The 26,462-nt window shown below is 46.3% G+C and overlaps 1 protein-coding gene across 1 annotated transcript in view; it reads right to left on the bottom strand.

The window, feature by feature from the left end:
* The window catches only part of LOC144684401 (carboxypeptidase M-like), a 105,361-nt gene that overhangs the window by 15,281 nt on the left and 63,618 nt on the right, over positions 1 to 26,462 (bottom strand). The window contains exons 9-10 of the mRNA XM_078548131.1: positions 13,805 to 13,917; positions 654 to 771 (exon numbers count right to left, since the gene is read on the bottom strand). Coding sequence (XP_078404257.1) covers positions 654 to 771; positions 13,805 to 13,917 — 231 coding nt within the window. The remainder of the gene's footprint in view (positions 1 to 653; positions 772 to 13,804; positions 13,918 to 26,462) is intronic.

Raw genomic sequence — 26,462 nt, 5'->3', positions numbered from 1 at the left:
AGAAGTCCATGGACTTTTGCAACCAAGATGTCCAAGGACAATGGAACAAGGAAAGACTGTCCACCTAGTTCAGAAAACCCCATAGTTTCAGTACATGGTCCTGATCCAAGTACATTATTTTCTTTCAACTCCCTTTTAGCCCTCTGACAAGCCTGCATTCCTCTACTTCATTGGCTGAATTTGTATCTTGATGAAGCTTTTAATCACCCCTCTGAATAGCCCTTTCTTTGGTTCAGTGTCAATTTTTTTTTCTGATCGCTTTTTTCATTCACACCCTTGTGGGTCTCCATTTGTTCATCATCACTGGGTGTACGTAACACCTTAGGGGCTACAAATAGGTTTAAACTAAAGTCCCTGTTAATTTTCATATATCTGAAGCTGTTGGTATTTACAGAACTTGGTGTTCTGATTTAGGATTTGTCCTTAATGGAGTTAGAACAGCCCTTTCCAAATCCCTATTCTCACAAAATTCAACAAGGAGAAAGGAACAAATGGTGGGGGAAGGACTGAGTTGCCTGAGCTTGGGGGGCTGGGTTGCTAGGAGCTCGGATATCATCTGTAGCCCATTGGCTGCAGCTTGGACATCCATTTTAATCTGTTAGTATCTTTGTACAATAGTTGTAATTAGCTGTCAAAAAAAGTATTTTTTTTACCAGCAATTGGATACCAGGCTGCACCGTTGACAATCCCATCTATAAAGTGAAAGGAAGCATTCACCTCTTGTGGACAAGGGCTTCCAGTCCACATGTTGGCATGGGTGTAGGAATATACCTAAGAGACAAAATATAGTCTGTTAACCAACACAGCAGCTTCTTTTTTATCCTATTCAAAGCCCTGCCAGTGTAGGCTGGGATCTTTCCTGCAGATCAGTAAAATATTTTCCAAACATGAGAAGGATTCAACCTTAGTATTGCTTGGTTTGTGATAAGAATCATGTTCAGCTTGGCATAATTAATTCTCAGTTCCAATCTACAGTGGTTTGATTCATATGAATTTCTTGAAGTATATTAGCAGATCTCCTATGGCATTGCTCACAGTAGGTCAGTTGATGCACTGTTTTATAAGAACAAAAATATTATACAACGTAATGCCATTATTTTACTGTTAAGGTGAAGCTTAATCCTTTTAAGGTCCAATGTCTAATTGCTGTCAAGCAAACATGAGACGCATTCATTCAGGTTGCTAGTTAGACCCCAGCCTTCTTTGTCTTCCTTTGAATTTTGAATGGTAAAGTCAATTAAAAGGTGGTAGACATTCTCAAGAGCCTGATTTTTAACTCTGCGCAAAGTGAATGGGTTTTAAAATCTCAGTCAGATCTGTCTCAGGTTTTTTTTGATCCAATAGAGTTTATCTGTATATTTCAAATTGCACCTTTAGTTTCCCTGTATTGATTTATAAGTATGATTCAGAAATTTGAATATGATACTGAAACTGTGCCAGACAAGAAATGGAGAGATGTGATGGAACAAGAAATGCGCAGTAGACTTACTGAGTGAGAAAATGGGATAATTTGCGTGCATTTTTAGGGCACTATGAGTGCTTGTGGAGCTCCAAAATGGCATCTATGGTGTATTTGGGATGAAACACGCTGTTTGTCATATTGGTGAAGGCATTAACGCATGCGGTCTGACTGGTTGCCAGTATTGCGAGCAGGGAGATCATGGTGTCAGTCAGCATGCAATGCTGACGTGACACCAGTGTTACCAACCCTCCAGCCAATAGCTTCTTTTTACCTTGCACAGCTGAAGATATGTTCAGTAGCAGGAAAGACCCCATCAGTGCTATTGAAGGGGACATTGATTACATACAGATTAGTTGCCGGTTGATTTCTCCTGGCTGTTGCTTTGATGTTACAAGTGTTTGTTGCTCTCTTTAGCTCTTTAAAGTTGCAAAAGCCTACAGCAAGTGGTGTGGTTTGTGCTAAAGGAGATTTTGCTGAATTCAAGACTTCTGCACAAACTAGTTGCTCCCAGGCATTAGTGCACAAGGATATATTCCCCTTGAATACAGCATGACTGGGAGAATAAGCAGAGGGCACACAGATCAGGACACGCTGATGGAAGATGGAGGAGGAGGTTGTTGTGAAGTGTTCTCAGCAGGAGGCCATATCTGTTCCCGGTGTTCAAGGGACAATTCTCTTCCCTGACACTTGGCGAGGAGCATTGTGTGAAATGTCTGCCCATCAGTAAGGATGTCCTCACTAAAATCTGTCACCTGCTGCAGCCACAACTGCAACCTCAGAGCAGCAGAAGGACTGCATTACCAGTGGCTGTGAAAGTGACATGGCAATGAGTTTTTATGTACCTAGCTCCTTCCAGGCTGGAGCTGGAGATATTTGATTTTTTCACTCCCACCACTGGCCATGGCTTCAGCAATGGTCATTTGAATAATGGCAGGCACCATTTCCTTACTGGGGGTCAGGACATGTAGATGCTCTTGTACTCCCCTGGTTAGCTCCTGCTGCCTTTGGTTATGTTCCATCTGGCCCTTCAGAGAGAGTGAAGTGTGTGCAATATGTTTTAGTAATGCATTCACTGACCTTGATCACTTGCGTTAGATCACTGAATGTCTGTGCCACTGCATCCAGTCCTCAGGGCTTGACACCTGGCACTGACTTCCATAGCTATCTCCCCAACTCCTTTTGAACATGTGCCTGGTGGGTCTTTTGACCCCTGTAGATACAGAACATCTCCCTTCTTCTCCACCGCCTTCACCAAGGCCTCCAGTGCAGCATTCAAGAACCTTGGAACCTGCTCTCTCCCATAGTGTGCCATTCTTCAATGTTTTCCAGGTAAGAGTGACTTCCTGCACCACTCCCAGCCCCTGCTCTAGCCACAATTCACCTCCCTATTAGGAGCTGCAGGCTAGCTTTAAACAGTGCAGCTTATCTTTAACTCACTCGTTCTCAAACTGGGGTCTGTGGACCCCTGGGGACCTTAGGGAATTTCCAGAGAGTTAAAGAGATGAAATGCCTTTGTCACAAATTTCATAAGAAACATAGGCCCATAACGTCCGAGCTCCAGGGCAGTGTATCCTGGGGATACCCCAAAGTTGTGCTGGGGAACCCCCTGCCCCGAATGTTCCATGGTAAGGATTGTACGACAATTGCCTGAGAAGTTCAAACTTCCTTTGGGCAATTGCCCTGCAACGGGAACCATCTGATAATGCGATTTAAATCGCAAACTTCGGATGGTTGACTGTTTTCCAGTAATAGTTATCCAGAAAAAGTTAGAAGAATTAAAACAACTTCTATCTTCTGGCTAGCTATAGCACTGACCTACCCCAAACCTCTCTATGGGACTCCCCCCACCCCCACTAAACCCCCCATCTACCCTCCCCCTAGGCCAAACCCAACCCGACATCCAGCACCCCTGGCCCAACTGGACTCGAACTGATCCTCCCTCCCTACCCTTCAGACCCAACCTGACCTGATACCCCCACTCCCAACAGGCCTGACCCAACTCCCCCCACCCCAAATCCTACCCACTTACCTTATACACTTATCTTCTACCTGGCTTGTCAAAGTGGCTGGACCTTTAAAGTTACTTGTTTGTAACATCTAGTGCCATAAAAAAGTGGGTGTGTATTACTTACCTTTGACTGAGCTGCCCTTGGCTGTAGGCAACGGGAACCTGCTACGCTACACAGATCTTATCCGGCCTGAGTCGGAAGGTTGGGCGAGGTAGGAGTGGCTTCATTTTAAGGTGAGAAACTAGGAGCGGAGTGGCAATCCGACTCAATTGCCACTCCACCAGAAGTTACAGGTCATAATGTATTAAAAAAGTTTCTAACCAGAGACCAATTGAATAACGATAAATTGTTAGTAGTACCAATATTAACCCCTTTGTCCCCTCCCAACCAACCTTGATAAGCTCCACCACTCTGCGCACTGACTGACTGGAAAGCTCCAAACAAAAACAGAGATTTGCCATTTATTGATTTGTTGATGTATCAGTCATATGACACATCAACACCCAATTAGTGGAAAGGAATAGATAGAATCGTACTCTAAAAACTAGGCTTAGGTTTTAACCAATGGAAACAACTCTGCAAGTACGTCTATCTATAATTGATTTTTAATTATTGTAATATGCAAACACACATACATATAATTAATATAGATTTTTAACTCCGTATTCTGCCCTTGCCACAGCACCACAATGGCTCTTATTAAAGTCACAAATGACATTCTTTGGGCTGAGCCTTCCAAGGAGTGGCAATCACTGTCGGATTGCTATTCCACTCCTATTTACTTACCTTGCGTCTGAGATCCACATTTCTCACCTGAACCTCTGAACTGGGCCTCCTCAGAAATGTGGAGTGTACCTATTCTCGGAGTCCTTCCTCATAGTGCAGGGGCGTCAGGGGAAGACAAGCTACGCCTCCTTCTTACAGCACTAGCTGCAATATTCTAGTAAGTTTAAATATCCTAAGCCACTTTGAGAAACTTTGAAGAGAAGGTAATTGGTGAGGCGGTAGAGTGGCAGGTAAGTGGGTAAGGGGTAGGGTTTCAGGTGGGGCGGGTGAGGGTTAGGGAGGCGGGTGGGTGAGGGGGTAGAGTGGCGGATAAGTGGATGGCAGAGTAGGGTGGTGGATGGGTGAGGAGGTAGAATGGCAGGTGGGTGAGGGGGTAGGGTGGCAGATAAATACTAAGGGGGTAGGGAGGCAGGTAAGTGGGTGAGGGTATAGGGTGGCAGGTAGGTGGGTGAGGGATTAGGGTGGGAAGTGAGTGGGTGAGAGGTTAGGGAGGCAGGTAGGTGGGTGAGGGGTTAGGATGGGAAGTGAGTGAGTGAGGGGTTAGGGAGGCAGGTAGGTGTGAGGGGTTAGGATGGGAAATGAGTGTGTGAGGTGTTAGGGAGGCAGGTAGGTGGGTGAGGGGTTAGGGTGGGAAGTGAGTGAGTGAGGGGTTAGGGAGGCAGGTAGGTGGGTGAGGGGTTAGGGTGGCAGGTGAGTAGGTGAGGGGTTAGGGTGGCAGGTGAGCGGGTGAGGGGTTAGGGTGGCAGGTGAGCGGGTGGGGGAATAGGATGGCTGGTAAGTGGGTGGAGGGGGTCAAGGAGTTAGGGGGTTGTTGGCTCAGTGGGGGTAGTTGGGTGGTCAGGGGGTCCAGTGGGGACTTCGGGGGTCAGTAGTATAGTTACCCAAGTATTAGAACTATTTTAAGACTTCTAACTTTTCCTGGGCAACTATTCTGGTAAGTAACCCATTACCATCCGAAGTCTCTGACTCTAACTCAGAGTTTTGGAGGGTTCCAGACGCAGGGAAATTACCCGTCGGAAGCCCAAACATCCCGGGCAATTCCTGCATCGTCAGTGGATGGGGACTTCTGACGGGTCCCCCAACACATCTTGGGGGGTTACCCCCATCTGGAGATCGGAGGTTCTGGGCCTATGTGACTGTGATAAAGGTAAGTGGTGCTTATTGATCTGTCTGCAGCTTTTGGCATGGTTGATCACACCAACCTCCTCCGATGCCTTTCCACCACTGTCCAGCTGGGTGGGAGGGACTGCTCTCATTTGCTTCCATTCTTATCTATCTAATCATAGCCAGAGTATCACCTGCAATGGCTTCTCTTCCCACTCACGCACCGGTATCTCTGGTGTCCACCAAGGATCGATCTTTGGGCTCTTCCTATTTTTCATCTACATGCAGCCCCTTGGCAACATCATTTGAAAACACGGCATCAGTTTTCACATGTATGCTTATGGCACCCAGTTCCAAGTCACCACCATCTCTCACAACTCCTCCATTGTTGCTAAATTATCAGGCTGCTATCCAACATCCAGTAGTGGATGAGCATAAATTAGCTCCAATTTAATAATGGGAAGACCAAAGCCATTGTTCTTTGGTCCCCACTAAGAACCCCCTTCCCTAGCTACCAACTCCATCCTTCTCCTTGGCAACTGTTTTAGGCTGATTCAGACTGTTCATGTGAACATACAAATGTACGAACAGAAATAGGAGCAGAAATAGGCCATTTTGCCCTTCGAGCCGCCTCTGCCATTCAAAAAGATCGCAATTGATCTGATTGTAACCTCAACTCCATATTCCTGCCTACCCCTGATAATCTTTCACCCCCTTGCTTATCAAGAACCTATCTACCTCTGCCTTACAAAGATACACAGGATGGAATTCTCCCAAAATGAAACCAAGTGCGGTGGAGGGTGGTTTCGGCAGTGCCCAGCCCACCGTCCGTAATGATGGCAACTCACACCCGATTCTGCGCTTGGAGCCTCATTAATTATGCAGAGGCACATTTCACTCCGAATCACCTGGTGGATCGGGAGCTGATTCGTCCGCCCACTGTCAGCTGGTGGGTTCGAAGGTCTGGGCACCATATTTAAACGCCAGTCCAACACACAATCTCCTTCTCCCCAGGCCACTAGAGATGTCCGCAGCCCATAAGAGAAAGGCCGAGAGCCTCAGGATGAAGTCTGCAACCCGCTTCACCCGCCAGGCCCTCCAGGCCTTGGTCAGAGGGGTTCAGGAACTACGGCACGTGCTCTACCCCACAGATGGCTGCAGGAAGCACAGCAGCCTCACCTCTCCGGCCTGGGACACCGTAACGGAGCAGGTCAGCGCGGCTGATGCCCACACCCAAAGTGTCACCCAGTGCAGGGAGAGGATGAATGATCTCATCTGCACCGTCAGGGTACGTCATCCTTCAACACTCTCCAATATCAACTCTCATCATGGCATCAAGCACTCAAACGGCTACTCCCTTCAGAGGTTTCACACAACCATTAGCGGGGGGGACATTCCAACCATCGTTCTCTCACCGAATCATTCACATCACCATCATCCCATCTGTCACGTTGCTCACACTCCATTCTCTGGCTCTTCTGGGGAGGGCTCACCACACACAAGGGAAATACATCTCACCCAATGTCTCTCCTCATCACATGCCTTTCTTTCTTCTTCATACAGCCCAAGCTGGTGCACAGTGGGCGTGAGAGAGCGCAGACCGGGGAAGGGACGTCCGACATCCTCGCCCTCAGTGAATTCGAGGAGGCTGCAGCCGAGCTGGCTGGGGACGACATGGTCGTTCTTGTGGGGAAGGGGAGATCGGCCTCTCCAACCAACCTAGTGCGGATCCCAGCTCCATCACCTCACCAAATCCTGACATTCACAGTGACTCACATGCAGCCTTGTCTAGCTCATGCTCATTAACTGAAACTCTCTTTTCTATTTTCTAGGCACAAGCACATCAAGGTCCCCAAGCCAGTCCAGCACCACCTTCCCGAGGAGCAAGCTGTAGAAGAACCGTCACGACCCTCACACGCACAGTCCACCAGCTCAGAGACACACACATCGGTGGGGTACAGGTGTGGATTAGGCTTGGGCTTGCTTTCTGGGGAACACCTCACTGACACATCCCCGCATCAGTCGGAGGCAGAGATAGCCCAGGTCTCCGGCACTTGGAGGGCTGCTAAAGACCAACGACCCACTCGGTCTGAGCCAGATGATGACCCTCTGAAAGTGGCCATCAAATCTACGCTGGAGATGCAACGACAGGCGGTGGAACATCAGGCAGTGATTCGGCAGCAACTCAGCAGACTAGAACGAACAATGGAGGAGTCCAGATATCATGGCCCTGACATGCGAGCGCCTCGAGTTCACCGTGGAAAGGCTGGCAACCACCATGGAGACCTTTGTCCCGCAGGTCTTGCCAGATTTGTGCTCGGCCCTGCACTCCATGGCCACACACCCCGGTGGGCACCATCAGGATGTAGGCGACATGGAGACGAGTGCACCGTCTCCTGCAGGAGGCGGTGCGGGGCCCTCGGACACCCATAGGGAGGCTGAGCATCAGCCGGACACCCTGGGGGCCTCCTCTCAAGACACGCCAAGGGTGTGCAGCTGCCCACAGCCCCCTCTGCCTGCTACTCCATCCACTCCAGCTTCTCAGGCCCCCGAGGGCACTTCTGCCCCTGAGCTAGTGACCCTTATCAGGCCAAGGCTTTCCAAGCCATGGGCCACCAGAGGTTGTCTGCTAAGGTCATCACAGACATCAGGCCGTAGCACTCAGCAGGCTGCCTCCACCTCTGCTGCAGATATTGGGGCTGCACCCAAGCACAGCGCTAGAGTTAGGAAAGTTAAGAAAAATTGATGTCACTTTTGGGTCATGGGTGTGCTAGACGTGTAACTACATTGAACTTTTTGTTAACACATTTGATGGTTATGTGAATGTTCCAGTCAACTGAAGGCGTTGTGATTTTGTACTTTGGAGTCCTCTTATTTCAAAATTTTGCCTTCCTCCCACTCAGTGATAGTGTCCCACTGTGAGACTCACATTCCTGTGATGTCAACATCAGTTGAACTAGTATCTGCACCCCTGTGTGATGTCAGGGAGATGTGTTTAAATTTTTATTGGAAGTGTGTGATGTAAGCGTTTTTCCCTCATCTTCCTCAAAGAACACCATTGAACAAGGGCAGCTCATCAGCATTGATAATCTAGCAGTATATGTGCCTCCTCAGTGGTAGTGGCAGAAGAAAAGACATGCACAGGAGGAGGAGATCCATAGGCATGTCCACATCTCAGTCGCAGCAGTATTTGCAAAATTAGATGGTGGCAAAGGCTTCAAGTCTTCTTTCGCATCAATCTTGTTCCTAAGTGGGCTCTCAGTTCCCAGAGTGAGCTCACTCACAGGGCCCCACCGACCAAAGCAAAGATCATGGCTTGGTGATTCATGAGGCAGGGACTCGTTCTCACTGTAAGTGGGTAGATATCCCCTGAGCTTAAAGAAGATGGTATTGAGGGTTAGGAAAGTTGTGGCCCTATTCCCTCATGACTTTACTCTTCCTGGAACCTGTCAGTGATTAATGTATCTTGGGCACGTCGCCCATATCTTCCTTCCTCCATGGCGTGATCGCACTCATACTGACCCTCAGCAGCATCCTGAGGTTCCTGGGCCTCCAGATCTTCATCCTTTGATGAGCTCTCATCCTCCAGGTCATCCTCCGGCAGGGGGTCACCCCTTTGCGTAGCCAGATTGTGAAGGGCGCAACACACTGCGATGATGCGGGAAATCGTGTCGAAGTGTATTGGAGTGAACCACCTGAGTGGTCCAAGCATCTGAAACGCATCTTCAGAAGCCCTATGGTCTGCTCTACAAGGGAGCATGTGGACATGTGAGCAGTGTTGTATCTCTCCTCGGAATGACTGAGGGCGACACACCGGTGCCAGCATTTCAGTGGGTTCCCATTATCCCCAAGCAGCCATCCCTGCAGATGTAATGGCCCCTCAAAAATCTCAGGGAGTGACCTGGATGTAGGAATCATGGCAACTCCCAGGGTACCGTGCACAGACGTACAGTATGTGCTTCTGATGATCACACACCAGTTGCACATTGATGGAATGGTAGCCCTTGTGGTTTATAAACATTAGGGCCTGCTGCCATGGAGCCCGGGTAGCCACATGGGTGCAGTTTACTGCATCCTGCACTCTATGATGGCGAAGCCGGTGGATCTCGCAGCCTGGCTATCTTCGTCCAGAGTAAACCTGGCATAATGATGGGCTTCTCTGTAAAGGGCACCTGTGACCTCCTTTATGCATCGATGTGTTGTGGACTGAGAGATGCCATGCAGGATGCCTGTTGATGTTTGGAAAGAACCAGAGGCCAAGAAATTGAGTGCAGCGGTCACCTTCAAAGCCACTGGCAGAGGATACCCTCCAACTCCACGTGGCTTCAGGTCTTCATGAAGAATGTGGCATATGTGATGTACCAGAGCTCGGGACAAACACAGACGTGCACGGCATTGCCTCTCGTTTATCTGTAAATGGGAGACTCTTGGACAATAAGCCCTAGGTCTGGCGAGTCGCCCCACTTGCCTGGGTCGCTCCTCCTGACCCCCCTGTTCATGCTCGGGCTCCGACCATGTCCCTCCTGCTGGAGCTGCGAGCGGAGTCACCTCTCCCTCCTTCGCCTCCTCCATTGCATTAGGACCCTGACAAAGGCAACACTGAGCCCTGATTCCATATCTGCTTTTGCCTTCTTTCTGAAGGGAAAATTGAAGGCATTAATGATTTAAGGGGCAAGAAAGTAAAGCTCAGGAGATGACACGTTTGGAGACTATAAGGGTTCATAGCTTTTCCTGCCCTACTTACTTGCTGGTTGATGCCGCCTTGTCCCTGAGACACCAGCACAGACATTGAGGTGATCAAGATGGCATCACAGATGTAACATCTTGAGCCCTGCGTGGGATGCTAAAGTTTAAGTGAGATGATTGACCCATCCCAGCTCTCTACTCCAATCTCTGATGTGGCATATTAATGACCAATCAGTTGCTCATGGTCAATGAGTGGATGCCCTTTGTTCCATTAGGAGTGTCACATCTGGTAAACATGTGACAGGCCTTCAATAATGGAATGACATATGTGATACAGCTGTGTCTCCCTCACTATTGCCTGCATTCCCAAATTCTACGCTCCTATGTGTTACACTTGAGATGCAATGATTGCGATGTGAAGCCACTGATTTCTGAGTAGCCCTTTAACAGTGTTAATGAAGCCATTGGCTTTAAGTGGCTTTCATTGCAAGGTGGTATTTCTCCTTTCTTTCTAAGCAGACACCTGTTCACTCCAGCAGCAACAAAAGGTTAGAGGGCGATCTCAGAAGGACCCCCCTTGTGTTCACCCTTCCCCCTGACTGCCATTCCACAGCCTTCCCTCCCCATTGTTCCCCTTTGTGTTTGTCAGTCTGACCCCTCACCTCCCAGCCCACCCCCCGTTGAAGTGCTAGTCTCTGAAAGTGGAGGCCTGCATGAGTGCCACAGCACAGGGGTGTTCCTCAGGATAATGAAAGCAAAGAGAAGGAGCAGTCCGAACTGTCAGCCCCAGCAGAGTGGCGTTCATCGCAACAAGACCGGCGCCACGCTATGGCAGGTATGTTCCACTCACCTCGAAGTTACCAGCAAACTGAGGTCTGACTTGTGCATGCCACCCCTTTTCAAACGGGTTTGACACCAATGTAGTTTCCCGCTGACATGGCAGGAGATTGGAAGGTGTGGCAAGATTCCAGCGAGCAGCTGTTTTAATGAGCATTCATGACATGCTAATGAATACAAACGGCACTTGCGCCACTAGTTGGCAAAATAACCGACCTGTCATGAAAAGACCATCGGGAGAATTGTGACCTATTTTTACAACAGCGGGTTTCTGATTTTTTTGCCTCCTGCTGGATTCTCCCATCCTGTCTGCCATGAAACCTGCCACAGGCAGGATGGGAGAATTCTGCCCAAAGACTCTGCTTCCACCGCCCTTTGAGGAAGAGAATTCTAAAGACTCTCAACCCTCTGAGAGAAAAAAATTCTCCTCATCTCTCTCCTAAATGGGAGACACTTTATTTTTAAACAGTGGCCATAGTACTAATTTCTCCCACAAGAGGAAACATCCTCTCCACATCAGCCCTGTCAAGACCTCGCAGGATCTTATATGTTTCAATCAGGTTGCCTCTAACTCTTCTAAACTCCAGCATATACAAGCCTAGCCTATCCAGTCTTTCTTGATAAGACAACTGCTCATTCCTGGTATTAGTTTAGCAAACCTTCTCTGAACTGCTTCCAACGCATTTACATCATTCCTTAAATAAGACCAATACTCCAGTACTCCAGATGTGGTGTCACCAATGCCCTGCATAACTGAAGCATAACCTCCCTACTTTTGTATTCAATTCCCCTCGCAATAGATGATAACATTCTATTAACTTTCCTAATTACTTGCTGTACCTGCATACTAGCCTTTTTGCGATTCATGCATTAGGACACCTAGATCCCTCTGCATCTCAGAGCTCTGCAATCTCTCACTATTTTGATAATATGCTCCTTTTTTTATTTCTCCTAAAATGGACAATTTCACACTTTCCCATATTATACTCCATTTGCCGGGTCTTTGCCAACTCATTTAACCAACCTACATCCCTTTGCAGCCTCCTTGTGTCCTCTCCACTACCCTGCCAATTTTGCAAACTTGGTGTCATGTTTGACCCTGAAATGAGCTTCCGAGCACATACTCATGCCATCACCAAGGCTGCCTATTTCTGCCCCTGCCTCTAAAATCCCTCATCCATGCTTTTGTTACCTCTAGACTTGACTGCTCCAACCCACTCCTGGTCAGCCTCCCACATTTTACCCGTATAAATTTGGGATCATCCAAAACTTTGCTGCCCTTACGCAGACCAAGTTCGAGTTAACCATCATCCCTTGTGCTCGCTGACCTACTTTGGCTCCTGGTTAAACAATGTCTCGGTTTTAAAATTCTCACCTTTGCTTTCAAATCCCTCCAAGATCTCACCCCTCCCTATTTCTGTAATCTCCTCCAGCCCCACAACCCTCATAGATATCTGAGTTCATCTAACTTTGGCTTCTTGAGCACCCCCAATTTTAATTGTTCCATCATTGATGGCCAAGTCTTCAGCTGCCTAGGCCCTGAGCTCGAGAATCTCCACCCTAAACCTCTCTGCCTTTCTTTCCCTCTTTAAGACACCCCTTAAAATCTACCTATTTGAGCAAGCTTTTGGCTATCTGCCCTAATATCTCATGTGTCTCTGTGTTAAATTTTGCTTTGTAAGTGTCTTGTGAGGCATCTTGGAACATTTTATTATGTTAAAGATGTTATATAAATACAGTTGGTTATTGTTGTTGTTAAAGAGCCACAAAATGATCCCACCCCTTTTTCTGATTGGTGAGAGATCAATTGCTGGAGAGCGTTGATTGGGTAAAATAGCCCTCAATCATTTACAAAAGCATCATTGTCAAACATCATTCCAAGGATAGACAGGCTCTGCAGTGACAAACAGGCACACACTGAAATCTGAAAATAAATAGCTGTTTTCTTAAAAGCCCATTATTAAAGCACTCTCTACATGTAGCACTTTCATAATTTTGGGGGGGTGGGGAGCTTTGGCTACTGATCCATTTGAAAACTCCTCCAACCAAAAAGCTATGAGAACTACTGGCTTTAAGTGACATGTCCAGCCAATCAACAGTTCAATTAGCACTAGCTGGATGCTGAAATCACTTAAATGAGCAAACAGCATGAAGTTGCTGTGCTGCCTGCAGTGCAATCGATGGGCATGGGTTAATTGGGCATCATGATCCCTGACCTTTTTGGGTACTACTGAATTTAGTCCCCCCTCATTTTAGGATTTGTTGACCAGGGTAATGCCTCTGTTTCAGCTTGTGGCCTAATTAAGTATGCATAACTTGATAAAGCTTTAAATTGTTTTCAAGTTTTCAAACATAACAGCAATGTGCACGTATTTAGCATTTTTAGCATATTAAAACATTCCAAGGCACTTTATAGGAGTGTTTTCAAATAGGAGACATTAAGGCAAGTGTCCTAAAGCTCGGTCAATAGGTGGGTTAAAGGAGAAAGGGTTGTAGAGAGTCAGAGATGTTTAGAGGGGGAATTCCAGAGGTTAGGGCCTAGTCAGCTAAAGGCATGAATGGAACGATGAAAATTGGGGATGTGCAAAAGGCCTGAGTCGAAGGAGCACAGGGATCTCAGATGGTTCGAAGGCTGGTGGGAGTTACACCGCTATAGAGGGATGAGGATTTTAAAACAAGGATGAAAGTTTTAAAATCTTGATGTGCTAATATAGAACAGTGAGCACAGGGGTGATGAGCAAACGAGACCTGGTGTGATTTAGGAGACAGGCAGCAGAATTTTGGATGAGCTCAAGTTAGAGAGTACAAGGAGGAAGACCAGCTGGGAGAGCATTGGAATAGTCAAGAGGTAACTAAGGCATGGATATAGAGCCCTTATTTGTTCTTATCAACTGTCCTCTGTGGGAAGAAATGGACTCACCGTTGAGATATGCAGAAAGACGTCATTATCAGGTGTCTGATGTTCGTGAATCTCTTCAGGATCAAGTCGGCCATAGTACCAGTCTTCATAAGTGTGCCAATAGCGATGATACTCTAGTTTAGGAAGAGACAGATAGAGCATAGTGTCAATGATTACTGCCCAGCATTTATTTGGAAAAGACATGATAAAGAGAAAGGACCATAGAATCAGAAAATGAAACTTTGGGTAAAATACTTCAAAAGCCAAATTCAAAGCGTTGATTGCCTTAGTTACCCAATGATGTTTCCGGATACCAATTCTGTGGAGAATACAGCTCTGATCCTGTAGTATAGCTTTCGTTTTTAAGCCATATGTTGTGTTCATGCTGAATCAGATTGTTAATTCAATTTCACAGGGTAATTTCACTGACAGTAGACGTGTTTTTTAGGGTTTACATTTACATGGCCCATCAAGCCAGAGGGGACCAACTCTCAATTGAAAAAATGAAGGACGCTTTGAAATGGCCATGGTGATGGGGTTGAGCAGGTTGAGGAGGTTGGGGGGTTGGGGGGGGTGTTGTTGCTTGGGTACCTGTGAGCACAGAGGGGGCTGGTGCTTGCCAGGCAACAGTATTTTGAGAGTTTGAGAGTAGAGGTGCTGAAGGCTGGCCAGATGGTCCTTGTACTTTGCACGATACTGCCGGCTCGAACAGCCCGACAGCCCTGGTCACGGATCATCAACGTGCCACGAAGCAGATGCAGATGGAAAGACTGGTCCAGGAGAAAAAATCCAGCGCAAATCGCATCCAGGGGAGGCCTTACTCAGGACTTGTGACAAAACACCAAATTATGGGATAGTCCTGGAAAACCTGGGATGGTTGATCACTCCGAATGGATGTCCAATGCAGCACTCTAGGTGTTCCGCCAAGGAGGTAGGCTTTCAACTGGGGCAGGGTTTTGCCCTCGTCGGGCGGGGCAACGGGTGGGCCCAGGAGCGGCTGCGAAACCGCCCGATACCCGTGATCGAGCCCCGACGGTGATTTCATGCTGGCGGCCAATTAAGGCCCGCCCAGCGTGAAACGCGGCTCGTCACTGGCTGGGAAGGGCTGATTAGGGGCGGGGGCTTGTTTGCCGCCAGGTCCAATGGTGACCCGGCAGCTGGTATAAAGAAGGCCCAGGCAACCCCAGAAAGGCCACCAGGGAAGGACGTCTGCCTGCTGGTCTGAAGGTGCACTCAAGTGCGGCAGCAAATGTCAGGCGGGAGGGCAGGTCGGGTGGGCACTCAGCCCTACGCTTTTCGGATGAGTGCCTCACGGTCCTGCTGGAGGAGGTGGCTGCCAGGAGGCACATCCTTGTCCCCAGTGATGGGAGGAGGAGGCCACCTTGCCTCACAAAGAGGGGATGGGTGGAGGTGGCAGCCCGGGTGAGCAGCCATGACGTGGTACGACATGAGCAGGAAGCGCTTCAATGACCTGCTGCACTCAGGAAGGGTGAGTGCCATGTTGGCATGGATCAGTGTGCAGAATTGTTAAGGTGTGGCCGTCCCCCTGTGGAGCTCAGGGGTGCTAGAGTCTGAGTGCCAACTGTTCAATGGCGCCGGAGCTGGCCAAGGGGGTGAGCCCTGACTGCTTGGACTGAGCGCCTTGCAGCTCGAGGGCTACGACGTGGATGTGCCCTGCGAGGTGTTCCTTAGCTGGGGTTGGCCAGGCTGCAATGGCACTGCAGGTAGACAGTGGACTAATCAATGATCCTCTGTTGTTTCAGAAGAAGATGAGCCATAACCAAGCCGAGAGGGCTCATACAGGTGGAAGCCTGCCCAACCTGCTGATGCTCTCCCGGTTCGAGCAAGATGCCCTGGATCTGGAGAGCTGGCACATTCCCTGTGCAACCAAGTGTGGAGAGGCGGGGGTGCCAGACGAAGGTAAGATTGCAGTGCACAGAGGTGAGACTTTTGGATTGTACAGCCATTCTAGTGCAGTCTCATCATTGATGCGAGCCTCAAACCTTGCGTTGCCATTGATCATTGGAAGATGCTGGTACCGTGATGCAGATCTCCATTGTCTCACCAGGGTGCCTGTCATGCACAGTGACAGTGTGATGACTTTAACTAATGACACTTCCTTCATCTCCATTTTAGGTTTGCCAGCAGGTATCCCATCTGCAGACCCCGAAGGTCCACTCCTGATGCCAGAGGACCACCGGGTTTCACTATCACCTGCGTCACACACGCTCTCTGAGGCACCAGCGCAGAAACCGGCTCCTCGGTGGACATTAGATTGGCAGCTAGTATCTCAGTGCACATTGATGAGGGCACTTCACAATCATTTGAGGTGCAGGCGGAGGCAGAGAGTGCCCAGGGAACCCGCAGTCGGAGGACTGCTGGAAACCAGGATGATGCTCAGTTAAAGGCTGATGATGAACCTCTGGAGTCGTCCATTAGGCTGCAGATACTGGATGTCCAGCGAGATGTGCGGGAGGATCTGGTGGAGATCCATGAGGGTATGCGTGGCATGGTCTCTGTTGTGGAGGAGTCCTTGCGGAGTGTGAGCACTGCATTGACCATCATGGGTGAGCGCACTGCCTCCTCCATTGAGAGAGGTGACTTTCATGGAGAGGCAGCTTCAGGGACAGAATGAAGGGTTACTGGGGTTGCACTCGGACCTACAACCCTTCACACAGTCACTGACCTCAGGCAGTCAGTGTCAGTGTGGGAGATGGACAAGGCACCCAGTATCCCAACTAGGTGCCCGTCCATCAGTGGTGCGCAGGGAGGACCACAGTGACCTCATGTTGGCACACGAGTTGCCTGTTATCTCCGCGGGCTCCTCAGGGTGCTCCAGATGACAATGGCAGCTCCTCTGCCCCTCTGCCAGTGATTGCAGCATCTGATGAGGCTGCAGTGACAGGGGAGATGCCAGCTGTGGCACTGGCCGTTTCTTCCCAGGCTGGGTCAGCACAGGCTCCACTGGCCCGAGGATAACCGCCAAGGTCATCAAGGCCAACAAGGCAGCAGGGTTAGCAGGCTGTCTCCAATGCTGGTGCCAGCGAGGGGGGAGCACCTAGATGTAGCACTCGTAAGCATAAGTTAAAGGCACCGTGAGCATCATAGGTACAAGTTATGGGTGATTTTATGTTCATTTATGTTTAATTAACGTATACTGGTCTGGGACTTAAGGCCAGAAGAGTTGATGTAAATAGTCTGTTATTGTCAAAACGATATAAATTTTGTTTTTATCGTCATGGTCTGAGTATATTCCACCTTTTTGTTTTATTGGTGCAGGGTACAACAGTATGTAATGCTGGACGTACGTGGCTCTGAGCTTTTTGCAGAGGTGCTGAGTGTTCTTTCTGTTCAAATGAAAGGGTCTTTAAGACATCCAGGATGGAGGAGGCACACCTGGCATGCGTTTGAAGCTGATCTTCAGTAGCCTAGCTGAAGGAGCATTGGATCAAGGTGTCCCTGGTGTCCCTGCCTCCCTGGAGGTTACCAAGGTTTGGCTCCATGCCCTCAGTGTTCTCTTCACCGTGCTCATCTTTGGACTCACCACTGGACTCATCATCTGTGGCCCGTTGAGCTGCATCAAGATCCCCTTCCTCCAGTAGGTCCCCCCTTGCCAGTGCCAGATTGTGGAGAGCGCAGCATTGTCATGTAGCTATTAATGTATATTATTGGGAATTATTTTTCTTTTAAAATAGAGGTTTAGTCTGTGGGTGTGTATTAATTGGATTAAAGCCAACTAGCCTGGGTGCTTTGATATTTACTAGTTTTGAGATGTAAGAGAGGTAGAATGTATTTGCATTTTTTTTGAATAGAGCATTCAAGAAGGGTGGTGAAATCTGGCACCTAGCTAGCAAAGAGCAAGCAATATGTTTATATTACTAATAAAATTGGTACTATGAAAGGGGCTTTATTGTTAGAAGAGGTGGAGTTCAAAGGGACTAGTGATACAATGAGAATTTACATTCAATGAGCTGTGTTGGGTATAACAGACAGCACTTGTGTATGTGCAGGGCAGAGGCAATGTAAGATCAAAGCAGTTGTAAGCTTACAACTGTCTCCACAAGAACCAAAATGAAAGGAACCTCATTTTGAATTTGTAAAGTGAAAATGCTTTGCCTGGTGTCTGCTTGAAGTTTATGGGTTGCTATTGCCTTAATGAAAATTAGTTTGGGAACTTGTTAAAAGTTATGGTAGTAGTGATTTGTAGCCATGCATATGTGTTTAATGTGTTGTAATTTAATAAAATGTTTCATTTAGTTTAATAAAAAATCTCTCAAGAACAGGTGGTTTGATTCCTGAATTTAGAATTGCATCTCAAACATAACACTTAAAAATATAGGTTATGACAGTTGTTTAAAGTTTTCCTCTGGGATTTTTAAATAACTCAGCTTTTCCAAACTGCTGGGTTATAACAATTGGGGGCTGTTGCGGGATAAAAATATTTCTAATTCCTTGATTGGTTTGAAACTGTTGAATCTTAAGGTTATGAGTACGAGAACACTACTTTGAATTCAGGAGTTGGTGAGGTATTTTAGAAGTGGTGAGACTGTTGGATGGTTTTGGCAATTGCTAAGACTTGTCTGGGAGTACAAGAGATAACTCTGATTGGGTTGGAGAAAATAACCAAAAGTAAGTTAACTGAGTTGGCAGATAAGTTAAAATCGGGGTTACCTGTGGGTGCTAGGAAATCAGATATAATTAAAAGCACAGCGCAGCATCTACAGTTGGAAGTGAAACCTGACGCTAGTGAGTCACAGCTGGAGGTAGTGAAACTTCAGTTACATATGAAAATGCTTGAATTTGAACAAGCAAAGGAACTGAAAAATCTTGTATTAGAAGCAAAGGACAGAGAAATGGCTTTTAAATGGGAATTAGAAATTGTGAAGATAGAGGAGGAGGAAAGAGAAAAAGAGAGATAGAGAATTCCAACTGAAAATGTTGGCAGTTAAAGAGACGCCAGTAGGTGAGGAAGGATTTATCTCTGGAGTAGAACCCAGTGGGGAGATGTTTAAATTTGTACAAGCTCTTCCAAAGTTTGAGGAAAAAGATATTGAAGCATTCTTAATTTCATTTGAGAAGCTAGCTAAACAGATGAAATGGCCACAGGAAAACTGGACGTTATTATTAGTTGCGAGATAGGGCGCGTGAGGTATATGCTTTGCTATCAGAAGAAATGTTGGCGAATTATGATGTGGTAAAAAAGTCTATTTTGAGTGCATATTAGTTGGTTCCTGAAGCATACAGGCAGAAGTTTAGGAATATGAGAAACAGCCTGGGCAAACTTATACTGAGTTTGAAAGAGTAAAACTAAGTAATTTTGACCAGTGGATATGGGCATTAAAAATAGAGACAACCTATGCATCTCTTAGGGAAGTAATTCTTTTGGGATAATTTAAAGATTCAATCCCTTTGGTAGTGAGAGCTCATGTGGAGGAACAGAGGGTTGATTCTGTAAGACAAGCAGCAGAGATAGCTGATGATTATGAGTTAGCTCATAAGAGCTAAACCTTTTTTTCTTGTCACCCTTTCAAATTGGAAAAGGATAAAAAATGGGAAGGTGAAAGGAAGGTAGGTAGTGAGGGAAGAGCTGGAAGTTCTCAGGAAGTTTTTTCTCTGAATAAAAAGAAGGTGCTGAAGGTAGAAGTGACATTTGAAAATGGAGGTGTTTTCATTGTAATAAAGTGGGGCACATGCAGCCTGTGTGTTGGAGATTGCAGGAAAAATCTGTTGGAATTGTTGGGGAACAGAAAAGTTCTGCAAGTAAAAGTACCGTGAGTTCTGAGGTTCAGACACAGGAGGAACCAATGTTTTGTGTACAGGTGAAACAGGGAGAATCAGTGACAGGTAAAGAAGTGGGAATGTGTTCACAGTTTACTCAAGAGAATTCTGAGGAGTAGCTTGTAGAAATGTTCAAAGATTTTGTGTGTGAAGGGAAAATGTTTCCATGTGTACGGGGTGGAATAGGTAAAGATGTTAAAATTTTAAGAGACACAGGGGCTAGTCAAACATTAATGTTGTGGGATAGTGATATTTGTTGTTCAAAGGGAGTATTGAACTAGCATGTAATAATAATTGGCATTCATGGAATGCTAAATCTATTCCATTGTGGAAGATAAGTTTAAAGAACAAATGGAGGCCAGGCGAAGTTACAGTTGGAGTGGTGGAAAAAATGCCCATTGCAGGGGTCCACTTTATTCTGGGTAATGATATAGCTAGCTCACAAATGTGGATGATGCCTATGGTAGTTGAGCAGCACGCAGAAGTGTTTTCAACAGAGGTGTTACAGAAGGAGCATCCTGGATTGTTTCCTGATTGTGTTGTAATGAGATCAAAGGTTCATAGGGAAGAACAAGACAAATGAGATAAACAGGCAGTTCAAAGGCCAGAAGATGGTGTCAAAATCCAATTAGCTGGCACTGTGTTTGATAACATTGTTCAGGAGGAAGGAATACAGGATAGTTCAGCTGAAGTGTTTAACTCAAAGAGGTTAGTGGAGTTGCAGAAAAATGATTTGCAATTAAAACAGTTATATCAGAAAGCTTATTCAGAAACAGAAGCAAAATGTATTCCAGTGTGTTATTATCTTTGGGAAGGTATTTTGATGAGAAAGTGGAGGTCAGGTCATGTCTCAGCACATGAAAGCTGGAGGGAGGTGCATCAGATTGTTATCCCATTAGGGTATAGAAATGAGATTCTGATGATTGCACATGAAATTCCAATGGGGGGACAGTTAGGAATTAGGAAAACACGGGAAAAGAGACAGAGGTATTCTTTTTCTTTTTTGGCCAGGATTGCATAGGGGCGTAGTCAAATTCTGTAGACCTGTCATACATGTCAAATAACAAGAGAACCACAAGCAGTGATTAAGACAGATTTAATCCCAAAACCAGCATTTGAAGAACCTTTAACCAGGGCCATGATTGACTGTGTAGGACCCCTCCCTAAGACTAAAAGTGGAAATCGGCATTTACTGACAATAATGGATGTGTCTACCAGGTTTCCTGAAATGATACCTTTAAGAAATATTTACAACTGAGAAGATTGTGGAGGAGTTAAATAAATTTTTTTACAAGATATGGTTTACCTAATAAAATACAATCGGATCAGGGGTCAAATTTCTTGTTACAACTGTTTAAGGAAGTAATGAACAGTTTGGGGATAAAACAGTTCAAGTCAACAGCTTATCACCTGGAGTCACAAGGAGCTTTGGAAAGATGGCATCAAACTTTAAAAACTATGATAAGAGTTTACTGTCAGGGTTATGCACAGGATTGGGATACAGGAATTCCATTTTTGTTATTTACTATTAGAGATGCTCCTAATGCATTGACTGTTTTTAGCCCATTTGAACTAGTTTATGGTCATGAGGTAAGGGGACCACTGAAATTCATGAGAAATTGGTGTGTCAAAATTAAGAAACTGTTCTCCTGGATTACGTATCAAATTTCAGGCAAAGATTGAACTGAGCATGTGAGTTGGCTAGGGAACATTTAAAAACGTCACAGCAAGTGATGAAAATGAAAGCAGAGAAGAAAGCTTTAGTTCTGTTTCTGCAGAGAAAGTACTAGTTTTGTTACCAGTACTAGGGGCAGGATCTTCCAGTCGGCGAGCGGGGGTGGGGCCCGCTTGCTGACACGTAAAATGATGCGGGATGATTCCGGGTGGAACTCCCGACGACACCCCGCGTCATTTCCATTTTCAGATCAGCGGGGGCGCAACCGAGTCAGGTGCGCGCCCACCAACCTGTCAACGGCCTATTGAGGCCATTGAAAAACTAATTAAAGTCATTAATGGACCTGGGAATCCTGGCGGGCTTGGGAAAAAGCATGAAACTTCACCCACGGGTGGGATGAGATTTCATGAGGGTATTTAAATTTTTATTAAAGGTTTCCATAAAAGTTATGGACATGTCCCAACTCATGTGACAGTGTCTACTTTGATCTAACATTGCCTCTGCCCTGTACACACACAACTGCTGTCTGTTATATCCAACACAGCTCATTGAATGTAAATTCTCATTGTATCACCAGTCCCTTTGAACTCCACCTCTTCTAACACTAAAACCCCTTTCATAGTACCAATTTTATTAGTAATATAAACATTGCTTGGTCTCTGCTAGCTAGGTGCCAGATTTCACCTCCCTTCTTGAATGCTCTATTCAAAACAATGCAAATACACTCTACCTCTCTTACATCTCAAAACTAGTACATATCAAAGTACCCAGACTAGCTGGCTTTAATCCAATTAAGACACACCCACAGACTAAACCTCTATTTTAAAAGAAAAAAAAATTCCAATAATATACATTAATGGCTTCATGGCACCCCCCGCTATCAGAAAATGAACCGTCATAATTTTAATAGACGGCTTCATTTTAATAGCCCATCTCACACTAACTCCTATACTTATCACACTATTACATTACCAAACGCATGCATTATCATAACAATAAATATACACACAAGTCTTTAGTATCAACAGAAATCACTGCAGTTCAATAGCCAGGTTTTTAAAAATGTCCAATTTTCCTTTAAGCTTCAAACTCTTGATAATGCATCTGCGAACAGGTTTTCTCTTCTGTAGATTAAATGGTTGTACTAATAGACTCCATCTGAAAAGTCCTGTACTCTTGCCTCAAAATTTGTCCAAAAACTTTAAAGGATTATGGTCTGTATAAACAATTGTTTTTCATGAATTGTTTGCAACAAAAATTTCAAAATGCTGCAATGCTAACACCAAACCCAAGGTCTCTTCTTCGATCATTGAATATCTTCTCTGTTGTACATTCAGCTTCTGTGAAAAATACCCTATCGGTTTTTCAATTTCAGTGTCATCTTCTTGTAACAGTACAGCCCCAATGTCTATATTGCTTGTGTCAACGGCCAACTTAAGTTGCTTGGTATAATTGGGTACTGCCAACACTGGTGTCGTAGTTAAAACAGTTTTCAAACTATCAAATGACTTCTGACACTCCAGTGTCCATTGAAACCTCTTGTTCTTTTTTAATAGTTCAGTCAGTGGAGCAACCACTTGGCTAAAAATTGGTACAAATTTCTGGTAAAACCCACTCATGCCCCGAAATGTCAAAACTTCTCATTGTAGGCATTGGAAAATCCATGATAGCCTTGACTTACGTATCTCTCCGAGCCACCTTACCATGTCCAATGGTTATGGCCTAGATATGTAACTTGCGCTTTTGCAAATTCACTTTAGCCAAGTTCATCACCAAATTAGCTTCTTGTAGTCGAGTAAATAATTCTCCCAGATGCTGTAAATGCTCCTCCCATGTCTGACTGAAAATGATTAGATAATCAATATAAACCGCACAATTGCTTAGACCTGTAATTACTTTGTCAGTCTTTGAAATGTTGCAGATGCATTCTTCATACCAAATGGCATGACTTTCAACTGATATAGTCCACTTGGCATTACAAAAGCTGATATCTCCTTTGCTCTGTCTGACAACAGTATCTGCCAATATCCTTTTAGCAAGTCAATCTTTGTGATAAATTTTGATTGTCCCACTTTCTCAATGCAATCTTCCAACCTTAGTATAGGATAGGAATCTGCTTTTGTCACCACATCACCTTTCGATAGTCCCCACACAGTCTTTGTGTTCCATCTGGTTTTGGTACCAGCACAATAGGTGAACTCCATTTCCTGCAACTATACTCAATGATATCATTTTGAAGCATGAAATCAATTTCTTTTTGTACTTGTGATAACTTTGCTGGATTTAATCTAGAAGGATGTTGCCTTATTGAAGATGATATTTCTATACATACATCATTTATAGCTAAATGTGTCTTTCCCAACTTATTTCCACAAATAAGTTTGTGTGACTGCAATAGCTTTTCCAAATCACTTTGGCACTTGCTTGGAAGGTAACTCAATATTTCATTGAAATTTTCAAGCATCCCCTCATTATCCAGTTTGATTAGAGGAAAATCAATTTCAGAGTCCTGCACTTCTACCTCTTTCTCATCATCCACCATCACTGATCCCTCTTTTTGGTCCTCCTCCCTGTCAAAGTACCTTTTAAGCATATTTATATGAAACACCCTCTGCTTCTTCCTTCTATCTGGAGTATTTATTAAATAATTTACTTCACTCAATTTCTTTTCAACCCTGTAAGGCCCATTAAATCTTGCATTTAATGAATCACCAAGGGAAAGATTTTACCCCCGTCAGGGTGGGGGTGGGGGGGTGGGGGAAGCGCAGGAGTGGGCGCACCTCCAATCGGTGCCCCCAATTGGGGGCACGCTGCCATTTTACGTGGGCCAATTAGGGCTATGTGCTCCCTGTGCGGGCGGGAGAGAATTCCCTCAGCCCGGAGTGCACTCTTTCGCGCATGTGCATGAAAGAGTGCACAGATCTCCCTGAAGCTAAGTGCTGCCTCAGGGAGATTGACTTGGAATTTAAATTTGTCATACAAATGACAAAAAAATTTCCCTGACATGTCCCCTCATGTGACACTGTCAGATGAGTTGGGATAAAGAATAAAGGTCAGTACCTGCCTGAACGGAGCTTCTGTCACCAGTTTGATGCAACTGTGGACAGCTGATTGGGAGACTCCACTCAGATCCCCCACTGAGCCCTGGAAAGAGCCAGAGGCATAGAAGTTGAGGGCCACTGTGACCTTCAGAGCCACTGGCATGGGAAGTCCACCCACACAGTCAGAGCTTATCTCAGGCCCAATCTCTGGCAAATGGAGGTCACGGCCTCCCTTTAGAGGCAGAGCCTCCTTCGGCATTGCACCTCAGACACATTGAGGCAGCTGCATCACTGCCTGTAAACCGTGGCAGCAAGATAGTGGTGTCAACAGCAGCCCCTTCCGTCTTGGACTATCTGCTGGCCCTGTGCCCCTTGTGCCTGCACCTCTCCTCCCACAGGTCGCTCCCCTGGAAGCTGCATAGGGACACCTGGCCTCCTCTCCCTTCTGCCCCTCTCTTCCTCCTCAGAGGAGGTGCCTCCAGCAGAGACTATAATCCCCATTACCAGGGTAAGGGAAGGCTGTCTGATAGCTGGAAGGGTCCACATGGTCTGAATCCTCCAGGGGCCTGGCAGACAGCAATGAGTCCTGAAAGGAGGCCTGGGAATGCTAAGAATGAAGCCCCGAACAGAGATGAAGCTGCCAAGTACCAATAAGCAACCAGCTGCAAACCATCTCCAAAACTCCTTACTATTCACACTGGCAATGCTACTGACTCTTTTTATCCCACCTTGGATGAGGCTTGATAAAATGTCGGCTGCCGGTTGTGCCTATGTGACGAGCAGAAAATTGCAGAGGCAACGAAAAATCACAAACAATTGGATTGTTAATGGCCTTAAATGGCCTGTTAATTAATGGCGGGTGCTGCTCCGGCACCCACATGCGCCCACCAAGTGAAATATCATCATCGTGCACTCTTTCACTCCCATTCGGGTCTGGCATGCGCCCACCTAGGGGACAAAAAATTCAGCCCCTGGTTTCTGAGCTAGAGAGACCAGCATAGGAGTGTGCCTGCCAGGTCTCTCAATTTTCTAATTTGACTCCTGCACAATGTACAAGCTCAGAACCCATCACACAGGGCAGAATTTTCCCCCTGTTGTGGGGGGGATGTTCAGGAGCGGGCATGTAGAAGCGCGCCTCCGATTGGTGCCCCCGATTGGGGGTGCGCCGCCATTTTATGTGGGCAGGCCAATTAAGGCTCGGCCAGCGTGACGTCCACCAGGAAGCGCTATGCATTTCCTGTGCAGGCAGGGGGGGGATTCCCTAGCCGAGAGTGAGCCTTTTCGCACATGCGTGTGACAGAGCACACTCATCTCCCTGAGGCTAAGTGCTGCCTCAGGGAGATCGGCTCCACAATAAAAAAATCTTAAAAACAGAAAAAAAACATTTCCATGACATGTCCCCTCATGTGACACTGTCACATGAGTTGGGACATGTCCATCACTTTTAAATACACTTTTATTACATTTTTAAAAACCTACATGAAACTTCATCCCACCCATGGATGAGGTTTCATGCTTTTTCCAATGCCCACCAGGGCTCCCGGCCTGCCCACCAACATTAACTAACCTCAATAGGCCATTGACAGGTCAGCGGGCGCACTGCTGAATTTGGCTGAGCCTCTGCCGACCTGAAAATTTAAATGGGGTGGGGTGACATCGGGAGTTCCACCCGACGTCATCCCGTGTCATTTTCCGGATCGGTGAGCAGGCCCCACCCGGGTCCCACCCACCCTGCTCACCGACCGGGAAATCCTGGCCATAGTAGCAATATTGAGCAAAGGTCTCTGCCCCTTTCCACAGATTCATCTCTCTACTTTGCTTTATAACTGGAATAGCAAAAGGCCTGTTATTAGTTAATTTTAATTATCTTTAACATATGAAAAGGCGTAGGTCCCTCAGGCCTTCAGGCCTATTCCAGCATTCAATTAGATCATGACTGATCTATATCTTAACTGCATTCAGCCCTTCCCTCCCCCTGCAAAGGTTCAGTACACTTAATACACTTGTCTAATAAAAAACCTATGAATCTCAGTTTTGACTTTTTCAATTGATGCCTAGCCTCAACAGCTTTTTTGGGAAGAGAATTGCAGGTTTTCACTGTCCTTTGTGTGAAGGTGAGCCTCCTGACATCACCCCAGAATGGCCTGGCTCTAATCTTAAGGTTATGCTCCCTTGTACTGGAGTC

Source organism: Cetorhinus maximus, chromosome 9 (assembly GCF_964194155.1).
Source record: "Cetorhinus maximus chromosome 9, sCetMax3.hap1.1, whole genome shotgun sequence".
In the NCBI taxonomy this organism is placed as follows: domain Eukaryota; kingdom Metazoa; phylum Chordata; class Chondrichthyes; order Lamniformes; family Cetorhinidae; genus Cetorhinus; species Cetorhinus maximus.
This window is presented reverse-complemented; position numbering and strand designations above follow the sequence as displayed.